Raw genomic sequence first — 27,443 nt, forward strand, 5'->3', positions numbered from 1 at the left:
GTGGCAGATTTGCCCAGTTTCATGCAGAAATGTAAATTTTCTCTTTGTTTTAACTTGCTGTCGATGATGAAAACGCAGGCGTGGTAGCGCACATGGTCAAAACCAGTTAGTCTCGTTACTTTTTGATACCCTATTGAATACCTTTGGGATGAATTGGAATGCTGACTGCACCTCAGACCTCCTCAGTAACATACATTTCCATAACCTGACTACAAAAGTTTGTGGAACATCTTCCCAGAAAATTGGGGGTTTATTAAAAAAGAAAATGGGAACTAATTATGGAATAGAACATATGAATCATGTGGCCAGATGTCCACAAACCATATAGTTTTCCATATAGTGTATAGTGCATAGAGCACTACTTCTACTTTTTTTGATTAGTAGGTTCATTCAAAAGCAAGAACTTTTGTACTTTTACTCAAGTAAAAACATAAACTGAGTTTTCTTTTTCCTGGATTTTAATTTATACAGGAGATTTGTACTTTTACTGAAGTAGAAATTAATAAAATATACAGTATATATTTATTTATTTATGTACTTATTTTATAAATTTATTAAATTTTTACAAAAATTTAAGCACGAGATTTTTTGAAAGTTGTACTTTGTCCACCACAATAAAGAGTGTTTTGCGATGTCTTTACATGGCATGATGCAATCTTATTAAGTTAAAGCAATTATAACAGGACGTAAGCAACATGTTCCATGTGAATTAAAAAGTGTTCATTATTTTGTTGTGGAAAAAGAGGAATAAAACCTTTTAAGACTAGTTCTAAAAAATGGTCAAATTCAGGGTGCTAACAATTTGTGTTAAAAAATATATATTTAGTATTAAACCTGAATTGCACAAAGGATCAATTGTTATGATTCATTGAGCTCCACTGAAATTATAAATAACCTCCATGATCATCTGAATTTTCTAATACAGTCTAAAGTACCTAGAGGAAATAAAGAAGCAGGTTAGACATATACCATCTGCTCCTGTCTCAGACGGATGGAACGTGCAGAAACAGAACTTTACTCATCTACTATGGATGTCTATACGTCACCTTTTAACCTCACAGACATAAAGAAGGAGGTAAAGCCATTAGGAGGCCGAGTGCGAGTTTTATGTTTCAGAAAAAACTGCTACAAAACCCCCACACTTGACTAATCCCCAACACCTCCCCCCAACCCCAAGTGCCCGTCAGCACGGGGTAATAAAACCCACACAATCTTTCCGTTGTGGGTAAAACGAGGGGATTCTCCTTGTCTGTCTACGGGGGAGACGGGATTCCCTCAGACAGTCGTCATCCTTTCCACGAATGAGCTGTTCAGAGCAAGTCTGAGTGATTAGACAGAAAGTTGTGGGCAGTGTGTGTGTGTGTGTGTGTGTGTGTGTGTGTGTGTGTGTGGGAGAGACATCTGTGGTAAGATCATTAGCCTCCAAGGTTGTAGAGATGGAAAAGAACATTACAGGCCACTCACCTCGGTTTCCATGAGTACAAACACATCCACGTGCAGACGTGCAGAGGATCACGGAGGGCAAAAAGTAAACAGCTAGTGCACATTTTTTGAAGTCTCTGCTCTAAGACGGGAACTATGTGTGCATTCATTAGTGAGGGGATGAGTGTGTGTGTGTGTGTGTGTGTGTTGGGGGTTCTGGTCTTTTAGACTTTTTGCCTGCTGTGTATAAAAAAAAAAAAAAGGCACATGAAAGGGATATTTGGGAAATCTGGCTAGAAAATCGGCCATAAGGACATTCTGATTAGAAAAAAGAATTACGACCACACTGGCTTGTAAAGAGACAAAGATTTACAGCAAGGGTCAGAACAGGATTAATGGCACTGTTTAAAGAATAAGGTGATTTATAGTTCCCAGTAAGCGATTCCTTACACATTTGTTACCACTTTTACCATTCAGTGGTTTGGGATGTATCAAAAGCCTGCTCTATATTTTATTTTTTAAAGTGGTTGGAGGAAACCCGGAAAGAAGCCGAGTGAAATCCATGCACAGAATAACAACAGCTTAAACACAAGAGTTCAAGAGTTCAAATCCCAGCACCACCAAGCTTCCACTGCATGACCAAATCATTTGTTTGTCATTTTTTATTATTTTTAGAAAATACTATGTACCAAAGTACATAGTCTATAGTTCTTGTATGTTTACACAACCAAAATGTTTACACAACCATAATTTTGCTTAATTTTCCGTCTGCTGACGGAGCTGTTATAGCTGACCACTAGGGGGTGCTGTACAGTACTAATATGTTAGCTATATTTCTTAAATAGCTCTAAAAGAAGGCTAACTATGGCATAACCTGGAAAAACAAGCACCCTTAAATAAACTTAGATATTTAATATTTATACACAAAACGCACAAGCGTTACACAAGCATTAAAAACAGTGAGGATCAGAAAGAGCCCAATAAGAAACAGTAAGCCTGAGAGCATTACTGAAACCGCTTATGATGCCATTCTTTTTAAATTCACACAAAGGGTTTCATTACAAGTGGTTTCAGCAAAAACTTTAGAACAAGAAGCAGAATCTTTGAGAAGCTTCATTGACAGCATGCACTTGAACTGGCACTGACTACACGAGGTTGAGTAAAACCAGTTAGTGATCGATGTTAGATCAAATCTAAAAAATGTGTCTTGTGAACAGCATGTCTTGTGCTTCAATAGATGACATAAGACTTACATAAAATACTGCTAAAACAGTCCTGACCCTGTCAAGTATTAAAAGCAGTCACTTCTTCAGCAATTTGAGCTACAGATGTTCGTCTGTTGGATCGGACCACACAGGACAGCCTTCGCTCCCTACGTGCATCAATGAGCCTCAACCACCCATGACCCTGTCACCAGGTTCACCACTGTTCCTTCCTTGTACCACTTTTGATAGATACTGACCACTGCCATTTTTGGAGATGCTCTGACCCAGTCATCTAGCCATCACAATTTGGTTCTTGTCAAACTCACTCAAATCCTTACACTTGCACATTTTTCCTGCTTCTACCACATCAACTTTCATGACAAATTGTTCACTTGCTGCCTAAAATATCGAACCCACTAACAGGTGCCAGTGATGATGAAGAGATAATCAGTGTTATTCACTTCACCGGTCATAATGTTAAAATGTCATAATGTTATGTAATGTTGGTGTACAAACGCGTGTGTGTATGTCTCACCTCCACTTCGTTGCTGTTAGTGCTGATGTGTTTGAATCCCGGGATGCGTTTTTGTGTACACACGACTCCGACATCCTCCGAGTGTTTACAGTCTGAAACCCCAAACCCGTTTGATATACAGTCGGAGACTGAAGCCTCCCTCCCTGTACAGTGTACATTGTCCAACCAGATAGGACCTACACACACACACACACACACACACACACACACACACACACACACACACACACACACACACACACACACACATATATAATCAGATATAAAACAAAAAAACAAGAGACAGACCTTCTTTCCAAATGAGCAGACAATGACTATAAAGATTATAAAATACTAAGTTTCCTTTTATCACTTCCAGTCCTGCTCCGAATAAAAAAGCATTTTCCAGAAATTTGAAACAGACAGACGGATGAACAGAGAGACTGCAAGGATGCGTTTTTTTTCCTCTCAGTAGATTTCTATCTAAAGAAAATCTTAGTAATGAATTATGCAAATTAGGCAAATCTTTAATATTTAATTAATCCTGGTTCTGTGTTCTTGGTTGGGTCACAATTTATCAGTGGTGGGCCGTCACGGCCAGCAAGGCCTTCTCTGCTGACCTAAACACTATCAGAATCACTACATTTACAACACAAATTCTAATATTTGTTCCATGAAATTGTATTAATTTATTCCCAATAGTCTATTCTCTTTGTTATGTAGTGTTTCTCTTGGCTGCACTGCTTCCAGTACGTGTACGTGGATGGTAGGTTTTTTGTCCAATCAGATTTCAGCCTCTATGTGCTGCCATGTCAATCTAATCTGCCCAGGGCTTTCAAAGTCTGTACTGCTGGACTTTTTACCATAGAGAATATTAACAGTGAGTCTGTTTTTTTAAACAATAAGAAATCCATTTTTAAATATGTGCCAAATCAAACATGCGGATGATCCGCTGTGGCGACCCCTAATGGGAGAAGTCGAAAGAAAGTTTTTTTCATGTTATTAAACAAATATTGATTCTGAATTGCTCCAGACAATGTAGGTGCACAGTTGCGGTTGTAGCCTAGAGGTATGGAGCTTGCTTTAGTAAAATGGTTCTATATTATATTTCTCTCCCTGTAATGCCATGTGTTGTTATATTGCGTTTTTTATACTAGTGATGGTTTCTATAATTGCGACGTGATAGTGGTGGTATTAAGAGGTGGATTAAGTCAAGTAAGTCCCCACTGAAGGCCCAGGAACCAAATGCACGGCCCGCCACTGCAATTTATATATGATGAAGACTGTGCTCAAATAAATATATACCAAGCTATGACATCTGTTACAAATAACTGTTTGTTCTGGGTTAAAAATTGCTGTCAAACTGGACAATTATTTCAAAAACCAAAATTACACAAAGATATGTAGGATAAGAAAATGGCAAACGGTGATAATTCTACATTCATAGTTATACCATGTGGCAAACACTTTTATCCAGAGTGACTGATCCCATTTGTGAGACTTAAGAGTCCAGCAGTGGCAGATTGGTGGTGTTGGGATTTGAACTCACAACCTTTCAATCCAAAGCCCCATCCCTTTCTCATCATGGTTAGGTGTTTATAGCTTAGATAGATTTTTCTATATATGTTTTATTACTACAAAGTGATAAAATAATTATGTCTGTACTGATCTGTAATGAGTACAAATGAGTTTATAAGCTGGACAATACTAGCTATTTTGATTAGCTAGCATTCAGACTTTTAAACATTAAAAATTCATGAATTTTTCAATTGTAAAGCTGTCTCTAGGCCATGTTTAGGTGTTTCATGTGCATTGAACAATGTTAACCAATACATTTTCCTATACAGATTTTTGCTGCTTCGAACCAATCTCCATTGTGAAAAACGTTATAAAATTAAACTTAAAACTTGAACTTGTTAGTGGTTCAAAATGACAAGAAAAGTTGGAAATGCAAACAACACATACCTTCTCCTTGGCCGTATTTAGCAGACGGAAACCAAGAGACAGCGGAGAGGAAGCCGAGCTGTCTACACACTACTTGTGCGGCAGCGATGTCGAAGTCGTCGTCACACACCGTCCCCCACGCTCCATTATAATACACCTCCACTCTTCCCTCATAGTGTTTACGCTTTTCTCCAGAAAGACGCAAAGTGATGGGCTCGCCCATACTTAGGCACACACACATGGCCAACACACACACCACCACGGACATGGAGAATGACCGCATGGCCATCATCATCACACACATCTATACTGTAGATCAGCTGAGATCTGAAGGGAGAGAAATACACCACACACAAACAAACACACAAGTTTTATTAACTCTCTCAATTTTCTAACAGTTGTGTGAAAGTTGTAATGCATTGCTTCTTAAAATGATGGAACCCATAGAAATTCAGCTAGTACTCAGTGGTAAATGTAATTCTTCTTCTTCTTTCTTCACTTCTCTAACACACTCTCTAATACTTTGCACTGTTGATCCCAGGTACCTGAACTCCTCCACCTTCTCCACCTCTTCTCCCTGCAACCGCACCACTCCACTGCCCTCAATCTCATTTACACACATGTACTGTGTCTTACTCCTACTGACATTCATTCCCCTTCTCTCCAGCGCATATCTCCACTTCTCCAGGCTCTTCTCAACCTGCTCCCTACTCTCACCACAAATAACAATAGCATCCGCAAACATCATAGTCCACGGAGACTCCTGTCTGACCTCGTCCATCAACCTACCCATTACCATTGCAAACAGGAAAGGGCTCAGAGCCGATCCTTGATGCAGTCCAACCTCCACCTTGAACCAGTTTGTCGTTCTTACTGCACACTTCACTGCTGTCACACTGTCCTCATACATGTCCTGCACCACCCTCACATACTTCTCTGAAACACCTGAATTCCTCATACAATACCACAACTCCCCTCTCAGCACCCTGTTGTACGCTTTCTCTAAATCCACAAACACACAATGCAACTCCTTCTGACCTTCTCTATACTTCTCCATCAACATTCTCAAAGCAAATAATTCGTCTGTGGTGCTCTTTCTCGGCATAAAACCATACTGTTGCTCACAGATGGTCACCTCTTCTCTCAGCCTGGCTTTCACTACTCTTTCCCATAACTTCATGGTGTGACTGATCAACTTAATTCCCCTGTATTCCTCTGTTGTTTGCACATCTCCCTTATTCTTAAAGATCGGTACCAGAACACTCCTTCTCCATTTCTCAGGCATCCTCTCACCTTCCAAGAACAACCTGGTTAAAAACTCCACTGCCATCTCTCCTAAACATCTCCATGCTTCTACCAGTATGTCATCTGGTCCAACCGACATCTGGTCCAACCACTCTTGATCCTCTTAATTGCTGCTCTCATTTCCTCCTTACTAATCCTATCCACTTCCTGCTTTACCATCTCCACACCATCCAACCTTCTCTCTCTCTTATTTTCCTCGTTCATCTGCTGCTCAAAATACTCCATCCATCTTCAACACACTCTCATCACTAGTCAACACATTTCCATCTCCATCGTTTATTGCTCCAACTTGCAGCACATCCTTTCCAGCTCGGTCCCTCTGCCTGGCCAATCAGTACAAATCCTTTACTCCTTCCTTAGTGTCCAACCTCTTATACAGCTCCTCATATGCCTTTTCCTTGGCTTTCGTCACATCCCTCTTTACCTGCTGCCGCATCTCCTTGTACTCCTGCCTACTTTTCTCATCACTCTGTCGATCCCAATTCTGTTTTGCCAACCTCTTTCTCCTGATGCTTTCCTGCACTTTCTCATTCTACCACCATGTCTTTTTGTCTTCCTTTCTGTTTCCAGATGTCACTCCAAGTACCTTTCTAGCTGTCTCCCGTATCACTTCTGCAGTAGTTCAGTTGTCCAACGATCCAGCACCTCTTCACCACCACCAAACTCCTGTCTAACCTCTTCCTTGAACCTCACACTACAGTCTTCCTCCCTCAGTTTCCACCATCTAATTCTTCTTTTAGTCCTCATCTAACTAATTGTTTATTCCTAGGTACACCTTCTACCACTTCATCTAAATCACTAAATGTAATTAATATGGAATATTAACTGTATCATTTTTTTCGGTAATTTATTAACATTTCTGAGGAAAATGTTGACTGTTCTGAGTTCCTTTCTTTGCATTGCACCGTTTATATTTTCTGTAGGAATAACCAGCTATGTACTAGCTATCTGAATGACTAGCTTCAGTGTAAATGTTACACTTTTTCCAGATGTTTTAAGCACTACATGTACACCAAACATCTGAATTAAAAAATGCAACAAGCTTTTAACATGTAACTGAACTGCAAATTAAAGATGCAGTTTCACAGTTGAAAAGCATTCACTCAGTTGTCTGGATAGAGAGTCTAATTGCATTGCTTTCCTCAAAGTACAAGCTTACTGCCAGCTCAGCGTTCAGCAATAAACACAACACACCACAAAGCATTTATTGACATCGAGTTTACCCAAAGAGGTTTTTCCAAAATGTTTATTAGCCGTGTAGCAAACACGGTGCCTATGTTTTTACGGGAACAAACAACTTTTTTTCTAAGAATAAACAGTACAGAGTAGTGATTTTGGGAACAAGGCGCAAGATTTTTCCCATTTTACACAGATTTAAATGATCGAGGTTCCAGTAAATTTCACTCAACAGACCAAAAAATCGCAAGATATATCACATGAAATTAAAGGCCACACCCACATGTGATACTGGTTACATTTAATAGATGCTCACAAAGAGATCTATGAATTATCTGTGAGATAATGTGAACATTATTTTGAAAACGCAGCATAGCGGATTACACTATAAAACACTCTTACACAAAAAAATAAAATACAATTTCTTACACGGTGCAAATGCAACACACGTTCATATTATTAAAAAAAATCTTATGTTAAATAAATAAATAACACATATAGTTCAACATTGGGTTTTTAAATCATGCTTTTATAAAATGTCAAATTTACATGTAACTATAAAAAAACACAAATGTATACATTAATCAGCTGTTAAAATCACTACAATTACACTAATCATGCTGCACAACAGATGAAAATGTGTGAAACATGAATACTTATAAAGTGTAAAAGCATGCCATGAATACAGAATCATAGCATAGAATCATAACTGCAGCTATTTCATTAAATCCGTCAAATCAAATATATCTAAATAAATGGTTATGGACTCTGGGTTACTAATCAGAAGGTTGGGGTTCAAGCCCATGTTTAACACTGTATCATGGCAGACCCTGTGCTCTGACCCCAGCTTCCAAACAAGGGATATGCAAATGCATTCTTGAGACTTTCCTGAGCTTTTGTTTCCCTGTTTGCTTTTGCTGGAAGCAGGATATATTACTTATTTAGTCTTATAGCATTCATGATAATTAACACTCAAAAATGAACATGTCTGATTGTACAAAAATGGTCCAAAAATGTCTTTGGGAGTGTTTAGACATGTTTAGACACTCAAATTTCATACATGGACCCAAAATTGACATCTGTGGCATCGTTATGTCTCAGATGTTTAACATTTTTCAACACTTTTCTTCCTTAAGCAGTTATTTGAAGTGTCATTAGAGAGAGTGTAAAGGGCTGAGCGGCACAACCCACGATTAGCAGTTTCTCTTATTGGTGTCAGTACGAGATAAGAACCCAACCCCAGAAGAATGCACACATTCAGCATACAAATAGGCTAAAACCATAAAACATTGAAATGTCTAGTGATTTTATATGAAGCCTGAAATGTTGCATTTAAAATCCAGAGGTTAAAACCAGTGAAATAGTTCTATCACAAGTTGCAGCAGGTGGCTGAGGTGGAAAAAAAAAGACTAGAGAGAACGAGAGAATGCTAATGAGGACAGGTCCTCTGCCATTTGGCTTGGATCTATACACATATCAAATGCTGCATTGTTACGCACTGTAGGTGTTAGTGCAGGTCTTACAATTTATCTTCACTCTTGAACAAATAAAAAGCTGAAATGTGGTTACTAAAACCTGGGATTCATTCCAACTCTCCACCATAACACAATGTTCAGTCTAAACAGCCATCATCGCTGTCCATATTATATAACACAGAGACGTCTTTAAGTAACCGTAACATGATACTTTTCCTTATCGCCCACCCCAATGCTGGAGTCTGAAAAACAAAAGACTTTAGCAAATTCCTGAAATGAACTCACCTGTGCCCGGACTGCTTATAAATCAGATAACCTTAGAGCGCTTTATTAAAGATGCGTGCCTTTTCTCTGAGCAAACACAACCTACCATTACTGCATTACACACAATTATTAATGCTACTTTCCACAATAGCAAACTCCTGCCCTTTATATATGTACAAATCTTGTTTTACCAGTGTAAACCGTGTTTCAATTCTCTCAAAAATAATTTTACTTAGACCAGTCTTATAAAAGTTTTTGTATAAATAAGCTTAGAAATTCTTAACAAATATATTAAAACCAGATCCGAAGCTGTGGAATTGTTTAGAACTTTATTTCGATTAGATTATATCTAGATCATTTTGGAATGAATGCATTTATACAGATTTTGAACCAGTTTTAAAATAGTACTATTCCTAATCATTTACATTTAGACCAGCTGTAAAAGCCAAGCACTATCATTCTTTCACACTAGCACAAGGCGTATAGAGTGAAATTTTCATAGATTATGCTTCTTAAACTTCTATATTTCAGTCAGTGTTTTTCTTCATATTTTATGTATAACTGAATGTTACACCACCTGCAAACACTTAAACCATTTAAAACTAGTTTTAATCATAACAAGTCACATTTATACCAGGTCACACCTTACAATCAGTTACACTTGGACCAGTGTAGTGTAAAGTCTTGTATTCAAGCACAACTCAAAGTTACTTTTTCCAGTGTTATACATTTAGACCAGTTTTAAACCGGTAAATCTCAGTTTTAAGCAGAATCATTCTTAAAAAACCTGTTAAATTTCCAAGATTACACTTCTTAAAGCTCTACATTTAGGTTATTGAGTCTGTTATAAAATGCAAAGTATATTAGATTGCATGCGAACACTTGTTTTGACTAGTTTTAAATCAATATAACCAATTACATTTCCACCAGGATGTGCATTACAAATTAATTCTATTTAGATCAGATTAGTTATTATAGACTTGAATCTAAATCCTGATAGAAATTCAATTCTGAGTGTTGCACATTTAGATCAGTTTTAAACCGGGATAAATTGAAAACTTGGATTTTGAATCCAATATTATTTATTACAATAAGTGAGAGACTAGTGAGTTGAAGTGAGTTGTATTTCTTGCAAATCTACATTAGAGTTTATAAAAATGCTACACATTTTATGCTACACAGTAAACTAGTTTTAAACCAGGACACCTTGGATTTAGTCCAGGGTATAGAAGGGTTCAATATAATTACACTAATCCATGGTGCACCATTTAGACCTGTTTTAAAAACCAGGATCAAATATCAAAAGTACAGTTCAAAACAGACATGCAAAATATTTACATGTATAATGATAATAGTAGTTATTAAAATATTAAACGAATACTTGAGTGTCAGATCTTAAACCTTCTACATCCAGGGTTTAATTGAGACCAGATTCTACTCTTATATCAATAAAATAGAAAGCAATAAAGACTAAAGACTGGGCTGTAAGACATCATTATATATGATATATAATAAATGACTGTATTAATAAGTGATTAGACTCACAGTGTAAATTGATTCGGTTGGTATGAAGTTGTCCTGCTCCTTCAGTCCAGCGCTCGTGTCGTGTCCTGTCGTGTCCTGCTGTGCTTTTAACTGCACCGCCTCTCCACTCTCCCAGGGCTTCAGGGCTTTTCACTGTTCTCTCCTTCTCCCTTCTCCTCCTCTTCTCCTCCTCTTTTCCTGCCTCCGGAACGTGAAAACAGACCCGTTACTTTGGGGAGACACGTGCACGCGCTGGAACGGCGATGACGACATGGCAAGTCTTTAGGTTTCTCGTCAGCGTTCCTGAGGAGCACTTTCAGAAAACTGCTGATTTACTAAAACAATAAGGCTTTACATTCAGAGAGAGAGAGAGAGAGAGAGAGAGAGAGAGAGAGAGAGAGAAAGATGGGGAGAGAAAGAAAGAAACGACAGAGATACAAAATGTGTGAAAAAAAGACAGACAGACACACGCACACACGCACAGTAAGAGAGACAGAAACACACACACACACACACACACACACACACACACACACACACACACAGAAAGACTCACAGACAAAACACACACACACACACACACACACAGACAGAAAGGCAAACACACACACACAGACAGACTGACAGACTGACAGAAAGGCAAACACACACACTCTCTGGGGGGGGGGGATAGAATATCTCTTGTACATTGTCACTGTTTCTATTTTCTTTTTTATATTAATTTATTTTTTCCCCAATTCCCTTCTGAGTTCCTGCCTCTGAAATAAATAATGAAATGGGCTTAGACCGTAATTTCTGCATCAGAAACTCTGCTAAAATATTATTTATATTTAAAGCCATTAGAACAGGTGTTCGTTACTTATTTGATTATATTATATGTATTTGCATATATGCTAACATGCTTCCTAAAAAGTCAAATTACCCGACTGAACACTGGACATCTCTGAGATGGATAGAAAACATTTTGTCAGAAACTGTCAGAAATGTTTTACGCTCAATACTGCACTTTAGGTCAATACATTTCCTTGGCAACCTTTTCACATCACCTCAGAAAGGGTCTGCAATCAGCAGGAACATGTCATGGTGTACCTTAAAGTGTCATGACCAAGGTGTTTTGTAGGATGTTGTGGTTTCCACAATCTAACTCAGAAATGGCTTTCACACTTTCTGCTGTGAAGAGCTTACAAGAGCACTGGAGTTTAAGGCTGGTTATCTCCTGTGTTATGTGGTATCACCAATAGGATGGTCTAAGTCAAGTCAAGTCAAGTAGGCTTTATTGTCATTTCAACCATGTACAGTGCAGTACACAGTGAAATGAAACAACGTTTTCCCAGGAACGCAAGGAACACAGAACTCAACCAGTGGTAATGACTACCATTCTGTTCTGCTCTACCAGTCTGCCCAATTATATTCAATTCAATTCACTTTTACCAGTGGACATTGCAATAAAGCAGCTTTACAGAAATGTATATATCAAATATACTTTAAAATTTTTTAAATATTCCTTGTAAGTTTTTTCCTACTGAACAAGCTACTGGCAACAGTGGTAAGGGAAAGCTTCCGGAGAAGATATCAGGCTGAGCATTTAGAAGAACCATATTAATCTTCATCTGGTTGACACTTTGGATCATCTTGATGATCATTCATTAATTTTCTTCATTTTTTCAAGGTTACCAACTGATCACTGAGGAACACTGGAGTGCAAAACTGGAGACAGAACCGTTTATACTGATACAGTTTAAATATATCTTTATGGCTTCTAAGTGGAAGCATTAACAGTATTATTGGCTGTGGTACAGCTGTGCATCAGACACAAACTAAGCAACTTTTGTTTCATTAAACAGTCTGTACTTATCATCTTTTTTTGTAAAGAGACATTTATATTGCAGTCAAACAAACAACTAAACCCCAGAACCTGCTCTCTTCTCAAAAATGTGAAATGTCTGTGAATTATTATTTTTCATCTTTTTTTTATTTGATTTAATTCTGGGTTTATTTCAATTGTATTTAAAAAAAATGACCGTCTGGCCGGCAGTTTGACCAACATCTTCTCACTAATAAAGAAATGAGCTTTCAACAACATTGTTGTATAAATTACTGTAAATTTTGTTAAGAAATCTTGGACCCTCAGGCTACTTTAGAGGTCCCCAGTCTTTATTTAAAAAATCAGAGAAAATGAGACATATTACTTAGTTGGGGTTTTCAAACAAAACTTACTGGTTAAGTAAAAACTGAAGTGCAGTCAATTTTGTACATGCAGTGAATCAAAATATAATACACCATACTGAAAAAAGTATTATGACACCTGTTTTTTCCAGCTTCATGTGGTTCTTCCCCAAACTGTTTACACGCAATGCACACAATTGTATTAGTGTCAAACCTGCTCCAGCATGACAATGCCCCCTGTGCACAAAGCCAGCTACATGAAGATATGTTTTACATGGATTGGAGTGGAAAATCTTGAGTGGTCTGCTATTGAGCGCTGACCTCACCCCCAGGCCTCCTCACCTCACTATCAGTACCTGACTTTACTAACACCCTTGAACAAAATGTAGTGTAATATTTTTCCAGAACAGTGAAGGATATTATAACAGCAAATGGGGACTAAATGTGGAATCAAATGTTCAAAAAACACATGAATCTTATGGTCAGGTGTCCACAAAAACGTTTTCCATATACTGTATATTGTATGTAGCTTGTCTTTTTATACTATACCAAACATGCTTCAATTTATAGACACATACAACATGTTAGACCAAAACAATGGATCTGTGTAGAATCAATTTAAATAATAAAAATATATATATTATTCGGCTGTCAGCTTTATTTAGCCATCAATCATTCAAGTCCATATCCATCACAAACCACAAACATTCAGAAGCAAACTTTAGGTGGCTTTATACTTCGTGAAAGCGAGAAAGATCTAGAAAGATATACCGGCTATGCAAATTAATTTCCGGCACTTTCAGCCTTATTAGGTCTAATTCTACTATTCCTTTCGTGCATTTTTCCTTTAATACAAACCCCTTTTGTTCTCAATGGTATGTTGATGAAGTGAACAGTGTAAGTCGGTGTGTGTTAGAGCACAAAACATACTAAAAGGTGTAAAACAGAGAGCCAAAAGGAAAAGACAAAGAAAAGTACACAATGCTTGCATCATAATACTATATACTATAGACTAATCGAAATCTACGACACAAATGAATTCCTTTAATACCCAGTTAAATCGAGGTACACTACCAGTTAAAAATTTTGCACAACAGATTAAATTTTGTCATTTTCGTACAAGACATTTGAAAACTTGACAATGTGAAATATTGTGAAATATAAAGATTTAATTTTTGATTTTTTTTATAATAATGTGTATATAAATAATGAAGTCCATGCAGACATTTATTTTGTTGTTGTTGTTGTTTTTTTTTAATCCCAAAATAATCATTTTTTACGTACACCTCAGAAAGTAAGCTTCTTCATGAACCTTGTGAACAGAAAATGCCAAGAATGTGCCATGGGAAAGTTTTATCAGGAGAAACTGTTGAGAATTTTAATTAAAAGCCATTTTTGTCCACACTATTGCCTTATACCACATTTCTTAAGAAGACTTTAGTTTAAATATCTTTCTCTTTGTAATAAAATAATCAAAAAATGTACAAAATAAAGAGGTGTGTCCAAAATTTCTTAACTGCTAATGTACATTCACTATAAACCTAATATCCAATGCAGTTTTTTACATTCCCGCTATAATACTGAGAAGGATATGCCTTATAAATAAAATAAAACTAATAATATGTCCTAAAGTGTTTGTTTCTGGTGTTAATATGATTTTACATGACGCTGAAAGCAGCACGGATCATCAGTACTCCCAGGAGCATGCTCAGGCTGGAGTTCAGAGCCACAGCGCCGTTATTGTGTTTTCCGTGACTGTGGGCACGATGTGGCCCGTTGCACTCATCATTAAAGCAGCACTCCAGCTTCATTCCTCCATTGCTCATGTTGGATTTATCACAGAACGATTTAAAGGAGCATGACTTCATCACTGAGTCTGGAGAGGATAAAAAACCACACACACACACACACACACACACACACACACACACACACACACACACATACACATAGGACATCATTGGTTGGTTTTGTGTTTAAATTATTTACACTAAAACTTCAGGAAGTGTTTGAGCTGAAAAAATGCTCAGATTAAATGGGTGTAACTGAAGAAGAAAACTATTGGGAAGCTAAACAAGATGTGTACAATTAAAGCTGCCATTAGTGATTTAGTGGTTTTTTTTTAATCTGTAATCATGGTGGGTTAATCAGCGATGGTTTAGTGATGAAGTGAACGGTTTATTAGGTTTTTCTACGAGGGGGTATCAAAAAGATTCGAAACCAATGGTGCAACCTGGTGCTATTCTGACCACATGCGTTTCCACGTCTGTGATTTTATCATGAACTGCAAGTTAGAACAAAGAGCAAACGTGCAATTTTGCATGAAACCATAAGGCAACTTTTGCAGAACAATCCACATGATCTCACTTCTGCACCCACCCTACTCGCCAGATTGAAGATGAAGCTCAAAGGTCGCCGTTTTGACACCGTTTTGGAGATCCAGCGCGAATCGCAGAAGGTGCTTCACACGCTTCGAAAAGAAGACTTAACTATTTTGACTATTTTGAAAGTGGTAGTGTGTAAACGTAGGAAAATAAAGTACATATTTGTAAACAGAACTCGTCTTGTAACTTTTTCATACCACCTTGTATGCACTCATAATTCACCCCACACGTATTAATATTCCTCCCTTTAAAACCTGGCTGATGTGTCGACTGAAAACATAAGAACAAAACCATAAGAGAACTGAGGTATGCAGAAGAGGGCAGACAGCACTTTCTTCTGAGTGTGGTAGCCTTTACCCAGCCCAAGGTGGTATGTTAGAGGTTGAGCGGGTGGGATGGAATAGGCAGGTGACCAAATTTGAGAGAAAATTTGGATGGTGAAATGATTATAAAGCACAAGTAAAAATAAAGTATTAGAAAGAAAGTATGTGCAAATATTGCACCTGATTAAATTACACATATTCATTATATTACAGATGATGGAAAAACCCTCATTGTTCTTCCATTGCCTCTATGAAGTGTACTGTGTACAGTATTATTAGCCTCGGGATACTGTTTGGTGAGCGATTTGAGACAGGGCCACAGATCAGATACTACTCTCCTGTTCAGCTCCAAATGGCACTTTTAAATTTATTTATCTTCAGTAAATGCTTTATCCTGGTCAGGGTGGCATTGAGCTCTAATCTATCCCAGAAACACTTTGTCTGAGGTAAAACTACAGCTTGGATTGGATTCCAGTGTGCACACATACTGTACACGTACCGACACATTCACAGCTAGGAGGAGATAAAGTAGCAAATTGTTCAACCTGCATGGTTTTTAAAGGGTGGGAGGAAACCAGAGAACCCTGAGGAAACCCACACGGACACAAGGAGAAACATTTATAGAGAAATCCGAGCTCAGGGTCGAACCTCAGACTCCGGAGCTGAATCTCCCACACAAGTGGAATGATGGTGAAATGTTTCCATTAAAAAAAAAGAATAATTATATATACTTTATTTACAGTTGAGTGGAATAAAGGTTTATTTCCAAATACAATCCAGCTTTAAGCGAAGGGTAGCCCCGAGACATTTTGGTGTTGTGTTGAGTGTGTTATAGATTACAGCATTGCTACAAAATCTGAGCAATGAGTCACATTGCTGAAGAAAGAGATGGAAAGGGATTTGTTTCTTTAGAAGTGATAAATACATACAAGGCACTGAAACTGGAATGGAAATGTTCCAATGAGGGAAAAAGGAAAATTGAGATTGCGGCTTGTTTCAAGTTTTTTTTTACGTCCGTGTTAACAAAGGAATACGGTTTGCTTTACTCATTTACAGTGTATGTGTGATACACACATGCATGTCTTTAACTACACTATTTACATTTTTACAGTATACTGTCTGTCCCATACTAATTTGTAAGACACACCATAGTTTATGTTTACCTTCACCAAAGAGTAAAACTTTGAAAGTGCTTTGTGATGTTCAGGGAGTGTGTGTATGTGTGTTTCTTCCATTAACACACTCAGCCTGAGGACGATGAGTTCCTTCCATCGCCCCAACCTCTGGAAAACTAATCTTTAGCTCCATCTCCAAATACAAAAATATAAGACTTACAACTTAAAAAGATTTGTTTTGTACTGATTCTCATAGATCTTTTATCAGTTGATTAGTGATTTTGGACTCATTTGTTACTTTATCAATAGTGAACCCAGAGCAAGTTTTTTGAGAATTAGACTCTGACCGAAACGCCAGTGGAGTCCATCGCATGCCAGCGTTAACACACTTACTTATATCAATTTATTGTAAATGATCCATGCACTAGCAAGTTTTTCTGAGGTTGAAGGCGACCAGTTGCTTATTCATTAAGATGTTGGATTAATTATTAGAAGGTATTGAGTTCAAATCCCAGCACCAACAAGATGCCAGGGCTGGGCCCTTGAACAAGGCCCTTGATCATGAACTCAGCTTAGTTGTAGTTTCTGAATAAGCCTAGAATGTAAATGGAATAAAAACCAGTAAATCTGCCAGTGGGAATCAGAGTCAGGCACAGAAACTCCACAGAAATTGTAACCTGAGCTCAGGATTGAACTAGTGACCTTGGATGATGATGATGATGATGATTAGTGATCCTTCAGATTTTGTGTTTGCTAATGTAAAAAACTACAAAACAAAACAAACTCAGAACTTGTGGGGTGTGTATTAGTTTAGATTCATTTATTTGTTAGCTACATTCTCCTGAAAGCTCCAGAACTAAACAGGGTTCAGTGGGCGTATTTTATTTGTAGTCAAACCCTTCGGGAATCTTTTTCCTCTGGAATGTGAGATTCCTTAACCTGGAATTCCCTCATCACAGTTTTCGGTTTTATGAAACACGAACGTTTCATTTGATTATATCTAAGATACTCTCTTATTCTGTTATTTTAATTTTGGTCATTTTCTATTTAACTCATCCTTTTTTAGCATTTTATTTCATTCCATTTATTTCCATCATTTTGGAATACATTTCACTTCATGTTGCACTTTGTATCGTTGTGCGTGTGAGACAAATAAACGTCGAATTTTAGTATGCACGTTTAAAAAATTAATCATAAACAGATTTTAGAAAGAAAAAAAACTAAAAACAATATGTCATTAACTACTATAAAAAAATATGAAACGTTTATCACCTTTACACTCTGGTGATTAATAATTGAGCTAATCTAACTAAATGGCTCCCCCTTGTGGCGTTTCAATGTCGCCACAAGCACGTGGATATTTCACCGTTTAAACCTTTTGATTATGTTTTTAAATAATAATAATAAAAATACAACTTCGTTTGCTAGGCTGCACTATAACTAACATTGACTACATAAACTAGCTGTACAAATAATTATATTAATGGAAGGTCCTTACAACAATAAAGGTGTGTGTGTGTGTGTGTGTGTGTGTGTGTGTGTGCACTCACTGGCCCCTGTGATGGTTGCACAGGCATCTGAGTTAGCAGGACACACAGTCATGCCTTGTCGGTTACACTCATCCTGATTGGACGCAACGCAGGTGTAACACTTGAGTGCCTCGCCTTTACACACGGCACAAGAGAACACAGCTGATATGAGATTAACATGATAAGACAGTTAATGTAGTTCAACACACACACACACACACACACATACACAACACTTGTAAACCAGTTTTACCCTTTAAAATTATGTCCAAGAAATTTGTAATTTTACAGAAGGCAAACTGCTACATAAGAGATTGCATGATAACATCTCGTTCCTTGTGTCACATTGTTTAAAAGTGTGTTTTCTTGTTGGAAACCAAACATATGAAAGTGCAGTAATTAAATCAGCACACAACCTTCAAGATCCTGAAGCTTGTGGCCAGAAAAGTGCACAAAAAACTTGTGCCTGAGGCTGAGGGTAAGGGCAGAGGTTTATTTTGCTTCATTCATTTCTTTAGGGGGTGTATAATGGGTGAGGGCAAGAGAAATTGCCATAGAAACACTTTCCAAAACTAGTTGACTGAAGAATTGGAAAGTTGAAGAGCTTGCAAATGACCTACGCCCTTAATTAGAGATCGACTTCATAATGTATATTCCTTTATATTCCTTTAAAGGAAAACGTTTTGTAAAATTGGCCTCCAAACATCATGTCAGGTTGCAGGTTGATCATTTTTAAATCATTCTCGGTGAACTTTACATGCATTTTTGATCATAAAACTTTCAACCAGCAAGCATGGCAGGCATTCGGTGTATGCAATCGTTGCCCGATTCACTCGTTCACTGTGCACTATGTGGGCCAAGCAGAATTCAGAATCTTTTCAAAAACACATTCATAAAGTTTTTAAAATACTTAATGCTCATTGTACTTAATATAGACGTAGATCGGTGCTACACTATATACAGTGCATTATGGGTAATTATATTATGCACTCTCACAGAACCACTAAAAATGTAATCTTTAATAAAGATATCAGATATCAATCTAACTGTTCTGACACACAAACAGGATCTTAACAAACTTTAGTATGATACATACTGTGTAGAGCAGTGCTCAGGAGCAGCAGCAGAAAGACCAGAGTCTTCATGTTCGCCCGGACGTTTCAGACGATTGTAGACATTCAGACGTGCAAATCTTCCCCCATCTCTAATCTGAGCGTGGCTTTTCACAGCTTAACAGCTCTAATACGTGTTTGTCATAATCAGCAGATAGGAACGGACGTGACAATTACATGTGCATAAGAAAAACACAGAAGACTGGTGTATGATTTGGGATACTGTACTGGCTAAACAATGTCGCTGGAAAGATTCTGGGGCACAGTGCTTAGGTTTTGTTGGGACTGGCAGCCGAAATGGCTGCTTTTCTAAAATCTGTATATATTTCACATATAATTCTACTCTACATAGTTCTACTGTAATCAAGTGCTCGAGACACATCATGTGTTTCTTAACACAAGGACAAAAGGACATAAGGACAGTCATCATTTTAACACCAGTCATCCCTGTCATATGATATTAATCAAAAGCACAGATTATCTTGACCTCATTCAGCTCACCTGCTCAGTAAGCCGGGACACATGAGAATAAAACAACAGCAGTCCATGGTTTCTTGTGATTTGGGTTTGAGGTTTGTTCTTAGATTTCTGCCAGAGCCACAAAACCAATAGGAATCAGTTCACACCTGTGTGAAAACTCTTTTACTTACATCATACAGCTTCAGTATGCACTTTATCCTGATCAGGTTGGAACTTGTTACCCAAATCATGTAAAGCAGTTGGAAGTGATCCCAAATTATATGAGGAGCAAGAAAGTGATTTGTTTTTGCGCTATTGGTTTTATCCATCTATTTGGACCAGTGGTGGACGGTAACAAAGTAAATGTAATTTGTTACTGTACTTAAGTAGCTTAAGTATTTCCATTTGGGGAGACTTTTACTTTAAATTCACTACATTTCAAAGTCAAAAAACATACTTGTTACTCAACTACATTTTGTGAAATCAGTCGTTGCTTTTTATTTATAAGTGGACAAAAAATTAACTGGTCAAACACGCAGCAAGGCACCAATCAGGGTAGAGCGCATTGAGCAGTTTGAACTTTTAAAGGCTGCTTGGTGGAATCTACCAACATACAGTTTAGCGTCAGTTTAACAACAAGCAGAACATTTTGAGAGGAAGAAACTCCTGATTCAGACTTGCCACCTCATCCATGACCTTGATTACACCATTTTCTTAAGTAGTTGAAATGAAGGGTTTGGCAAATTTTCCCTATTGGACATGAAAAACTTCAAGACAAATTAGCAAATATAACGCTGACATCCTTCCTGTCAATTTTAGATGACATATTAACCCTTTAATACTTTAAGGACATTTTGATCTGGCAATAAAACGGAAGAACAAATAAAATATAAATTTCATATATTCAATTGTGTCTTGCAAAGTCTCACCCACTAACCATCATGTATTTAGAAGACAGCGAATGATAATTACCTCATAAATGTCGTAATTATCATTCGCTGTCTCCTAAATACATGAGATCAGAGATGCCTGTGATTGATAGGGGAGAAAGAACATATCCTCCCTCCCACTCATTTATTTTTGGGTATACATCCTTGACTTACTATAAATTAGCATGTATTTATTATATATTTTTTATGTACCCATCAATGTTGAGAAGCTTGGCCCGGAATGCAGGGTCAACCTATACCGGCATCAGGGCTTGAACCCTGACCTTCCAATCAGTAACCCAGAGCCTTAACCACTGAGCTACCACTTCCCTCTTTACGGTCATTATGGTAAAACATGTCATCTGTTTGATGCTGCACTTGTGTGGCACTTGTATATAATATGTATGTGAGGAATAAACAACCTTTATTGACTCCCAGTTATGAAAGTCTATATCATTGTCAAGATCTATCAGCCTCATTAACAACTGACCATAATTATATTCCCTGCTTCATCTTTAAATTCTGCACAGAACTGTCAATCTTCAAATTATACATATATGTTACACACACTATGGCTGCTATATATTGTACAAAGTTCTATAGTAAACTCTCTATCATACCTGACCTGAACCATAGTGAGTGTGTGTGGAGTGATCGTTCTCTCACTGTGTGCCTGTAACTATAGAAAACTCTCGACTTATAAAGATGTGATGAGCAGGAGAATGGAACACTGAACTAATTCATTCATTAACATAGTCCTAATTGATCACTACTTTTATACCTCTGTTTTCAGTCGTTTCCCAAAAGTTGCTTATCCACACAGAAACGTCTGAAAGCGCCTATGTCCCTATACAGCAAAACGTAAGACGCTTCGACCTGCGTCATTTCCACCTGCTGTTTATTTACTTTTCGGCTCTTTGAAACGTCACGCCAATGACTGAAAATCCTTTTGATCGAATTCAATAAAAGGGGGAAAAAAGATGGTACGTTCTAATACCTTTAATTCAGGCAACACTTTATGCACAAAATAGAGACTTATAATATAATGTATATACAGTATATATGTATTATATAATGTGTGTATGTATGTATGTATGTATATATATATATATATATATATATATATATATATATATATATATATATATATATATATATATATATATATATATTAGTAAACATAATTTCTGTGCATTTCTCTTTCTCTTTTACTGTACAAACATAAAGAAAACAAACACATAAAACATACACACAGGCACTAACCAGAGTTCAGCGCTATAAGCATGTGCACATATCAAATCCTTGCTGAACTCCTGATCACTCTTTAACATATTGTTAGGATTTTATTACGTTTTACTGAGGAAATTCTGAGAGGAGAACAGGAAGAGGAAGGACAGAGCATCCACCATGTTTTCCTTCTTACACTCATAAGGTGCACAGAGCGATAGGAGCGAGTCTCAGAGAAGGACACTTCTTCATAAAAGCCATCCTGAATGGACCATGTTTTGAAGTGTAAACAGACACGAATCAGGACGTATTGTGTATCAGGACATATACATTGCACAGATGCATTTTGGCAGCTATTACATATGACACACAGGGGATTGTGGGATGCGACACCGGCAGCTTGACTCGCATCACTTTGGCAACAGGCACGGAGAAAGAGGTGGATTGTCAGTTGAACAGGATCGATATAAAAAATATTTTGTTAGTTCACAAACGTGTAGTGTTCCAGTAGCTTTTTCAACACGCACTTTTTGACTTCCCTGTTGTTTTTGTTCACACACAGGCGAAGGAGTGTCTAACACACCTGATCCTGCTAATTAGAATGTAGCTGAAATGATTTTCTTACAGATTTAAATGCTCTGATATTGCCTTGCTAGGACTCTAGCATGCCAGTCAGCTGGCTTGTAAGTAATAAATTGTAAAATACAATATAATATACAGTACTATTATATGTACAATTTATTGATTCGTATTTGTTGGTTCTTTAAATTCAGCTGCTGAACTAGCTAGTAAATAACTAGTAAATAACTAGTTTGCTATCTATTTCATGTGGTAATTAGCTATTAGACCTCTATTTTATCAGCTCCTATATCCAAAGCAATTAAAATTTCATTCAACAATTTACAAAAATCCACTGTTTTTCAAAGTTATACCACAGCAACACCTCCTAGAGGACTTCCAGGAGTTCCTGGCTAATGTCCATCTAATTGATTGAACGAAAGTCAATAAGGGCATATTGGAAGCAGTTCTGAAACACAGACAAAACATGAAGACAAATCAGCGATTCCAATCCATAAATAAAATGTGTTAAACTCCTCAAGTTCATTCTGGATTCGCTTGATTTCTGAAGTGCTTAAATTGTAATCAGATGAAAGTTTTCTTTTACAAATTATAAGCATTAAAAAGTTTCTTTCTACCTTCATAAAAATAAAATAAAGATTGAATAAAAGATCAAGTTCGATCACTTTCAGAGTTCGTATCATTGTGCGTTACATCACACCTGATTAATTTTAAACCATTATTAAATGTATTGCAGAATCAAGAATGGGCGGAGCTTAGGTTATATTTGATTAGCCGATTACAAGCTTGGTTATTTTCTTGTAACGTCAATATTGACATACGGATTTATTATTACTGCTTCGAATATTTTACCTCAGGATCTGTAGCTGTAATCTGTTTAATTACACAATGGTATTATTAGATCATTTAAATATGTATTAGTGGCTAACTACACATCAGCTACTTGCACCACAAAGTTTAGTCACATTAAACCATTAGGAAGTGAAAAGAAAGGTTAGCGTTGTGGCTAATTAAAAAAAATCTAAGCTCCGCCTACATTTCAGACTTAATACCAGTCCTGTACTGTACTGGAAGGTTAGTGCATTACTAAATGTAACATAAAAATTTTACTGTAACACAAAGCCCAGTGTGTGAACACTGACACCCCTGAACACGATATAATCATTTGTTAGCAAGACTTTCTTGTTTTCGCTTCGAATCCCCACAGAATGAGCGAACCATAAACTTTTATAATAATACAAAATAAACATGTAATCGATTCTTATTTACAATAAAATGTGTGCGTCATTGGATTGCACTGGCACTTTCACTGCTGTTGTTGTAGAGAGAGAAAGAGAGATACCAGTGGCTGGAAGGGTTAATCAAACAACCCACACACCCACACACACACACACACAGCATAGATATTTGCATACAGATTTACCAAGTTTCCAGAGTGTCGAGGGAATTATGTTTATAGCTGCTATAATGTAAGTGGTTTTGCTTGTGATTACTTTCCGACACAAAAAAAGATTAGTGTTGGCAAATTGTGTTAAAGAACAATAAAACACTTTGTGCCTTACTGTGTGGTAACTCCTTACAAGCATCAGTTCTCTTCTAGTAGCTATGTGAATACGATTATCTAAGCATTTGGTTTCCATGACAACTAATTTGATGCCTAAGGCAAATTTGACTGGGGGAAAAAAGTCTTAGTCTGGAAAAATATATAGTCTTATAGTTTCTCTCTTTTATACTTTTTCTCTCTCTCTATCTCTCTCTCTATCATACACACACATATTACAAAGTGCATGTACTGTAAGGAAGGAAGACACACACACACACACACACACACACACACACACACACACACACACACACACACTCATTCGCCTCACAGATGAAGCACACTGCATCCAAACTAAATCAAAGGCTGCGTTTACACTTGGCTTTAACATGGCAAGCTGATCAAGCAGATTGGATCATCAGTCAATCTGGACATGGAGCGTTTACACTTGGAAACACCAACTGACTTCTGTAAGTCTGCAGAAGATGGCCCCAATAGCGAGTCAGACTGAAGTGGTGGTTTTTCTTTTAAAATACATTTTAGCCACAAGACATTTTACAAGTAATGCAAATGGGAAGGATGAGGAGGCTTCAGTTAGTAATAAGGTGGATAGATTTCAATGTGTAAACAGTAAAAAGAAACATATGGAACCATGAACGTCGGCAGCTGTGGTGGGTGGTGAGTGGTTATTCAACTTTCAAGTGTGCAGGCAAACGTATCACTATATTTGTGATGTATTCCCAATTGATTGTACTGCAAAGCCACACGGCTGCATGCAGCGGTAGAGAGAGGGGGGTTTTGCGTGATGTCGTCCTGTGAATTACATTACACTGAGATCTGATCACAATGCGTCCTTGACTACCTCTGGACCAGGACACGCTGAACGGATAACATTCCGATCAGAAGCAAGTTTACACTTATCAAAGTGAATGAGGACAACATCTGGATACAGGTCACATGTTAATGCCAGGGGTAAATGCAGCAAGAGTCGTGGCAAAAAGTGTTAATTCGATCAGATGCATGAATCATTAAAACTGCAGTTAGCGCTGGCGGTTCGTGCAGATCACCGTGTTACCGCCATGTCTCGGAATCAAAAGTCTCTATTATAGGCACATTACTTTAGCTGATGCAGCAATTCCACGCTGCAGATGTTGGAGAGAGATCCAGGCAGGCATATTGTACATGCGGGACTATGTTGGAGGCGGAGCTGAGTGAAGGGGGGCGGGGTTCAGTCAGGACGTAAGCTCAAATCTAAATCCAAAAAAGTGGTCAGTTTGTTGTGCCGAGTTTGGCGATGAGTTCATCACAGATCTTCGTAAGCTCCTCGATTTCTTGATTCTAATAAAAACATTGAGAAGGAAGAAAGACCAGTAAGGATGTAATTATGGCTTATAATTGAGTAAATGACTGAATGAATAAAATGATGAGGAAAGGTTTTCTGTGTCTAAGTAGTTAACGTTAAACATATTTTATCTCAATCTTCGCCCAAAATTGGGTCACCTTTCAATTTCGACTCAAAATGGGAGGAAAGATCTGGCCGCCCCTTCTACATAAACTATATGGACAAAAGCATTGTGACAATAGACTTTTTTTAGCCATATGTTCCTCAAATTGTTATGACAAAGTTGGAACCACACAATTGTATCTGATGTCTTTGAATGCAGTAGAATTTTCCCTTCATGACAGCATGCCAATACTCCTGTGCACAAAGCCAGCTCCATGAAAATATGCGTTACATGGGTTGGAGTAAAAGATCTTGAGTGGGCTTCTAAAGAGCTCTGACCTCAACGCTAGTGGAACATCTAGTGGAACATCTTCTCAGATGACTGGAGATTATTGTAAGCACAAATAGGAACTGAATGTAAATTGGGATTTTCAAAAGCACATACAAATCTTATGTTGTTGTCCAAAATCTTTTGCCCATATAATGTACGTGCTCACAGATGCTCAAATTTGTCTAGTGTCACTGTGATTGACAGGGGAGAGACAGTATGCACCTCGCACCCAGAGAGGAGAGCATTGATGAATATAAACAATATAGAAATACATTAGGATAAAATTAGAAGCCCTTTAAGTGAAAGGTGAAATATTTACCTTTTGTTCCAACGCTCGCTCCAGAGACTCCACCTTCATCTGTTCCTTCCTTAGGCTGGCATTTAACGCCACACACTCACCGGTTGCCCTCGTACGCACCTGAGCGATCTCTTCATTTGCCCTGTAACACACGTGTGTTAAAAATACATCTGATCCAGGCTGTGAATAAACATCAACTCTAACCATTTTCCATTTTACACCCATGTAACACACTGGGGAAACTACACATCTGCTCTAATGATACACCTGAGTATACACACACAGGGATAACTACACATCTGCTCTTCTGATACACCTGAGTAACACACACACACTGGGATAACTACACATCTGCTCTAATGATACATCTGAGTAACACACACACACACACACACACACACACACACACACACACACACACACACACACACTGGGATAACTACTTATCTGCTCTAATGATACACCTGAGTAACACACACACTGGGAAAACTCTTTACTGCTAAACCCCAGTAACACATACATGAGGATGAATACACACCTAAACACAGGGTGGGTTGTGAGGTGTATAGTCTGTGTAGTGCGTTTCTGATCACACTTACTTGTCGAGTTTCTCCTCAGCGTGGATTTTGAGTGTGTTGTAACGCTGCTCCTCCTGCTTGACGCGCCCTAAATATTCCTGAGCACACTTCTTCAGCACTTCTTCATTCTAAACCATAACAAAACCCAAACAGGAGGAGAAACATCAGGAAGTAGCAATCAGAGTGACAAGGGGACACACAAAACCAACAATACGTTACATAGGTGAACACAAAGCTAACGTAAAACAAGTTAACAAAAACACTAGCATTGTACCACAGAGGCTAAGAAAAAAAATAGTGTTAAAAGGTTAGCAAAAAATTGCATTATACTACAGAGACTAACCCAAAAGAAGTGTTAAACAAGACACCAAAAAAACAAAAACTAGCATTATAGTAAACATGTTAACAGAGAAAAATCTTAGGTCAAAGTCACAAGATAAATTCTAGAATAAACAGGCTAACAAAAAACTAGCATTATACAAATGGCTAGCACCAAAACTAATATTTGATTTAACAGGTTAAAATGACAGTAAAAAGGCAACACATTTAAACATGTAATGTAGCATTTTTGTAAACAGTCTAACAAGCATGTCAACA

At 37.6% G+C, this 27,443-nt stretch overlaps 3 protein-coding genes across 9 annotated transcripts in view; all 3 read right to left on the bottom strand.

Moving 5' to 3' along the window:
* loxl2a (lysyl oxidase-like 2a) overlaps nucleotides 1-11,195 on the bottom strand; it is a 47,400-nt gene extending 36,205 nt beyond the window's left edge. The window contains exons 1-3 of the mRNA XM_046861489.1: nucleotides 10,851-11,195; nucleotides 5,107-5,412; nucleotides 3,163-3,338 (exon numbers count right to left, since the gene is read on the bottom strand). Coding sequence (XP_046717445.1) covers nucleotides 3,163-3,338; nucleotides 5,107-5,389 — 459 coding nt within the window. The 5' untranslated portion in view covers nucleotides 5,390-5,412; nucleotides 10,851-11,195. The remainder of the gene's footprint in view (nucleotides 1-3,162; nucleotides 3,339-5,106; nucleotides 5,413-10,850) is intronic.
* A 2,438-nt stretch (nucleotides 11,196-13,633) lies between these two features.
* Nucleotides 13,634-19,598, bottom strand: si:ch211-113d22.2 (prostate stem cell antigen). Of its 2 annotated transcripts, none has more exons than XM_046861491.1 (3): nucleotides 19,443-19,598; nucleotides 18,368-18,481; nucleotides 13,634-14,871 (listed from the first exon to the last, which is right to left on the bottom strand). In XM_046861491.1, exons 1-3 carry the CDS (start codon nucleotides 19,489-19,491, stop codon nucleotides 14,654-14,656), a joined length of 381 nt encoding a protein of 126 aa, XP_046717447.1. In that variant the 5' UTR covers nucleotides 19,492-19,598; the 3' UTR covers nucleotides 13,634-14,653. The 2 variants fall into 2 exon arrangements, with proteins under 2 accessions (XP_046717447.1, XP_046717446.1); XM_046861490.1 differs by having other exon boundaries at nucleotides 18,368-18,508; nucleotides 19,443-19,588.
* Nucleotides 19,599-22,796: 3,198 nt separating this feature from the next.
* tacc1 (transforming, acidic coiled-coil containing protein 1) overlaps nucleotides 22,797-27,443 on the bottom strand; it is a 45,729-nt gene continuing 41,082 nt past the window's right edge. For all 6 annotated transcript variants that reach the window (XM_046860713.1, XM_046860712.1, XM_046860708.1 and 3 more), the window contains 3 exons: nucleotides 26,868-26,974; nucleotides 26,290-26,410; nucleotides 22,797-25,533 (listed from right to left, as the gene is read on the bottom strand). In XM_046860713.1, the coding sequence (XP_046716669.1) occupies nucleotides 25,465-25,533; nucleotides 26,290-26,410; nucleotides 26,868-26,974 (297 nt within the window). In that variant the 3' untranslated portion in view covers nucleotides 22,797-25,464. The remainder of the gene's footprint in view (nucleotides 25,534-26,289; nucleotides 26,411-26,867; nucleotides 26,975-27,443) is intronic.

Source organism: Silurus meridionalis, chromosome 11, assembly GCF_014805685.1.
Source record: "Silurus meridionalis isolate SWU-2019-XX chromosome 11, ASM1480568v1, whole genome shotgun sequence".
NCBI classification, from domain to species: domain Eukaryota; kingdom Metazoa; phylum Chordata; class Actinopteri; order Siluriformes; family Siluridae; genus Silurus; species Silurus meridionalis.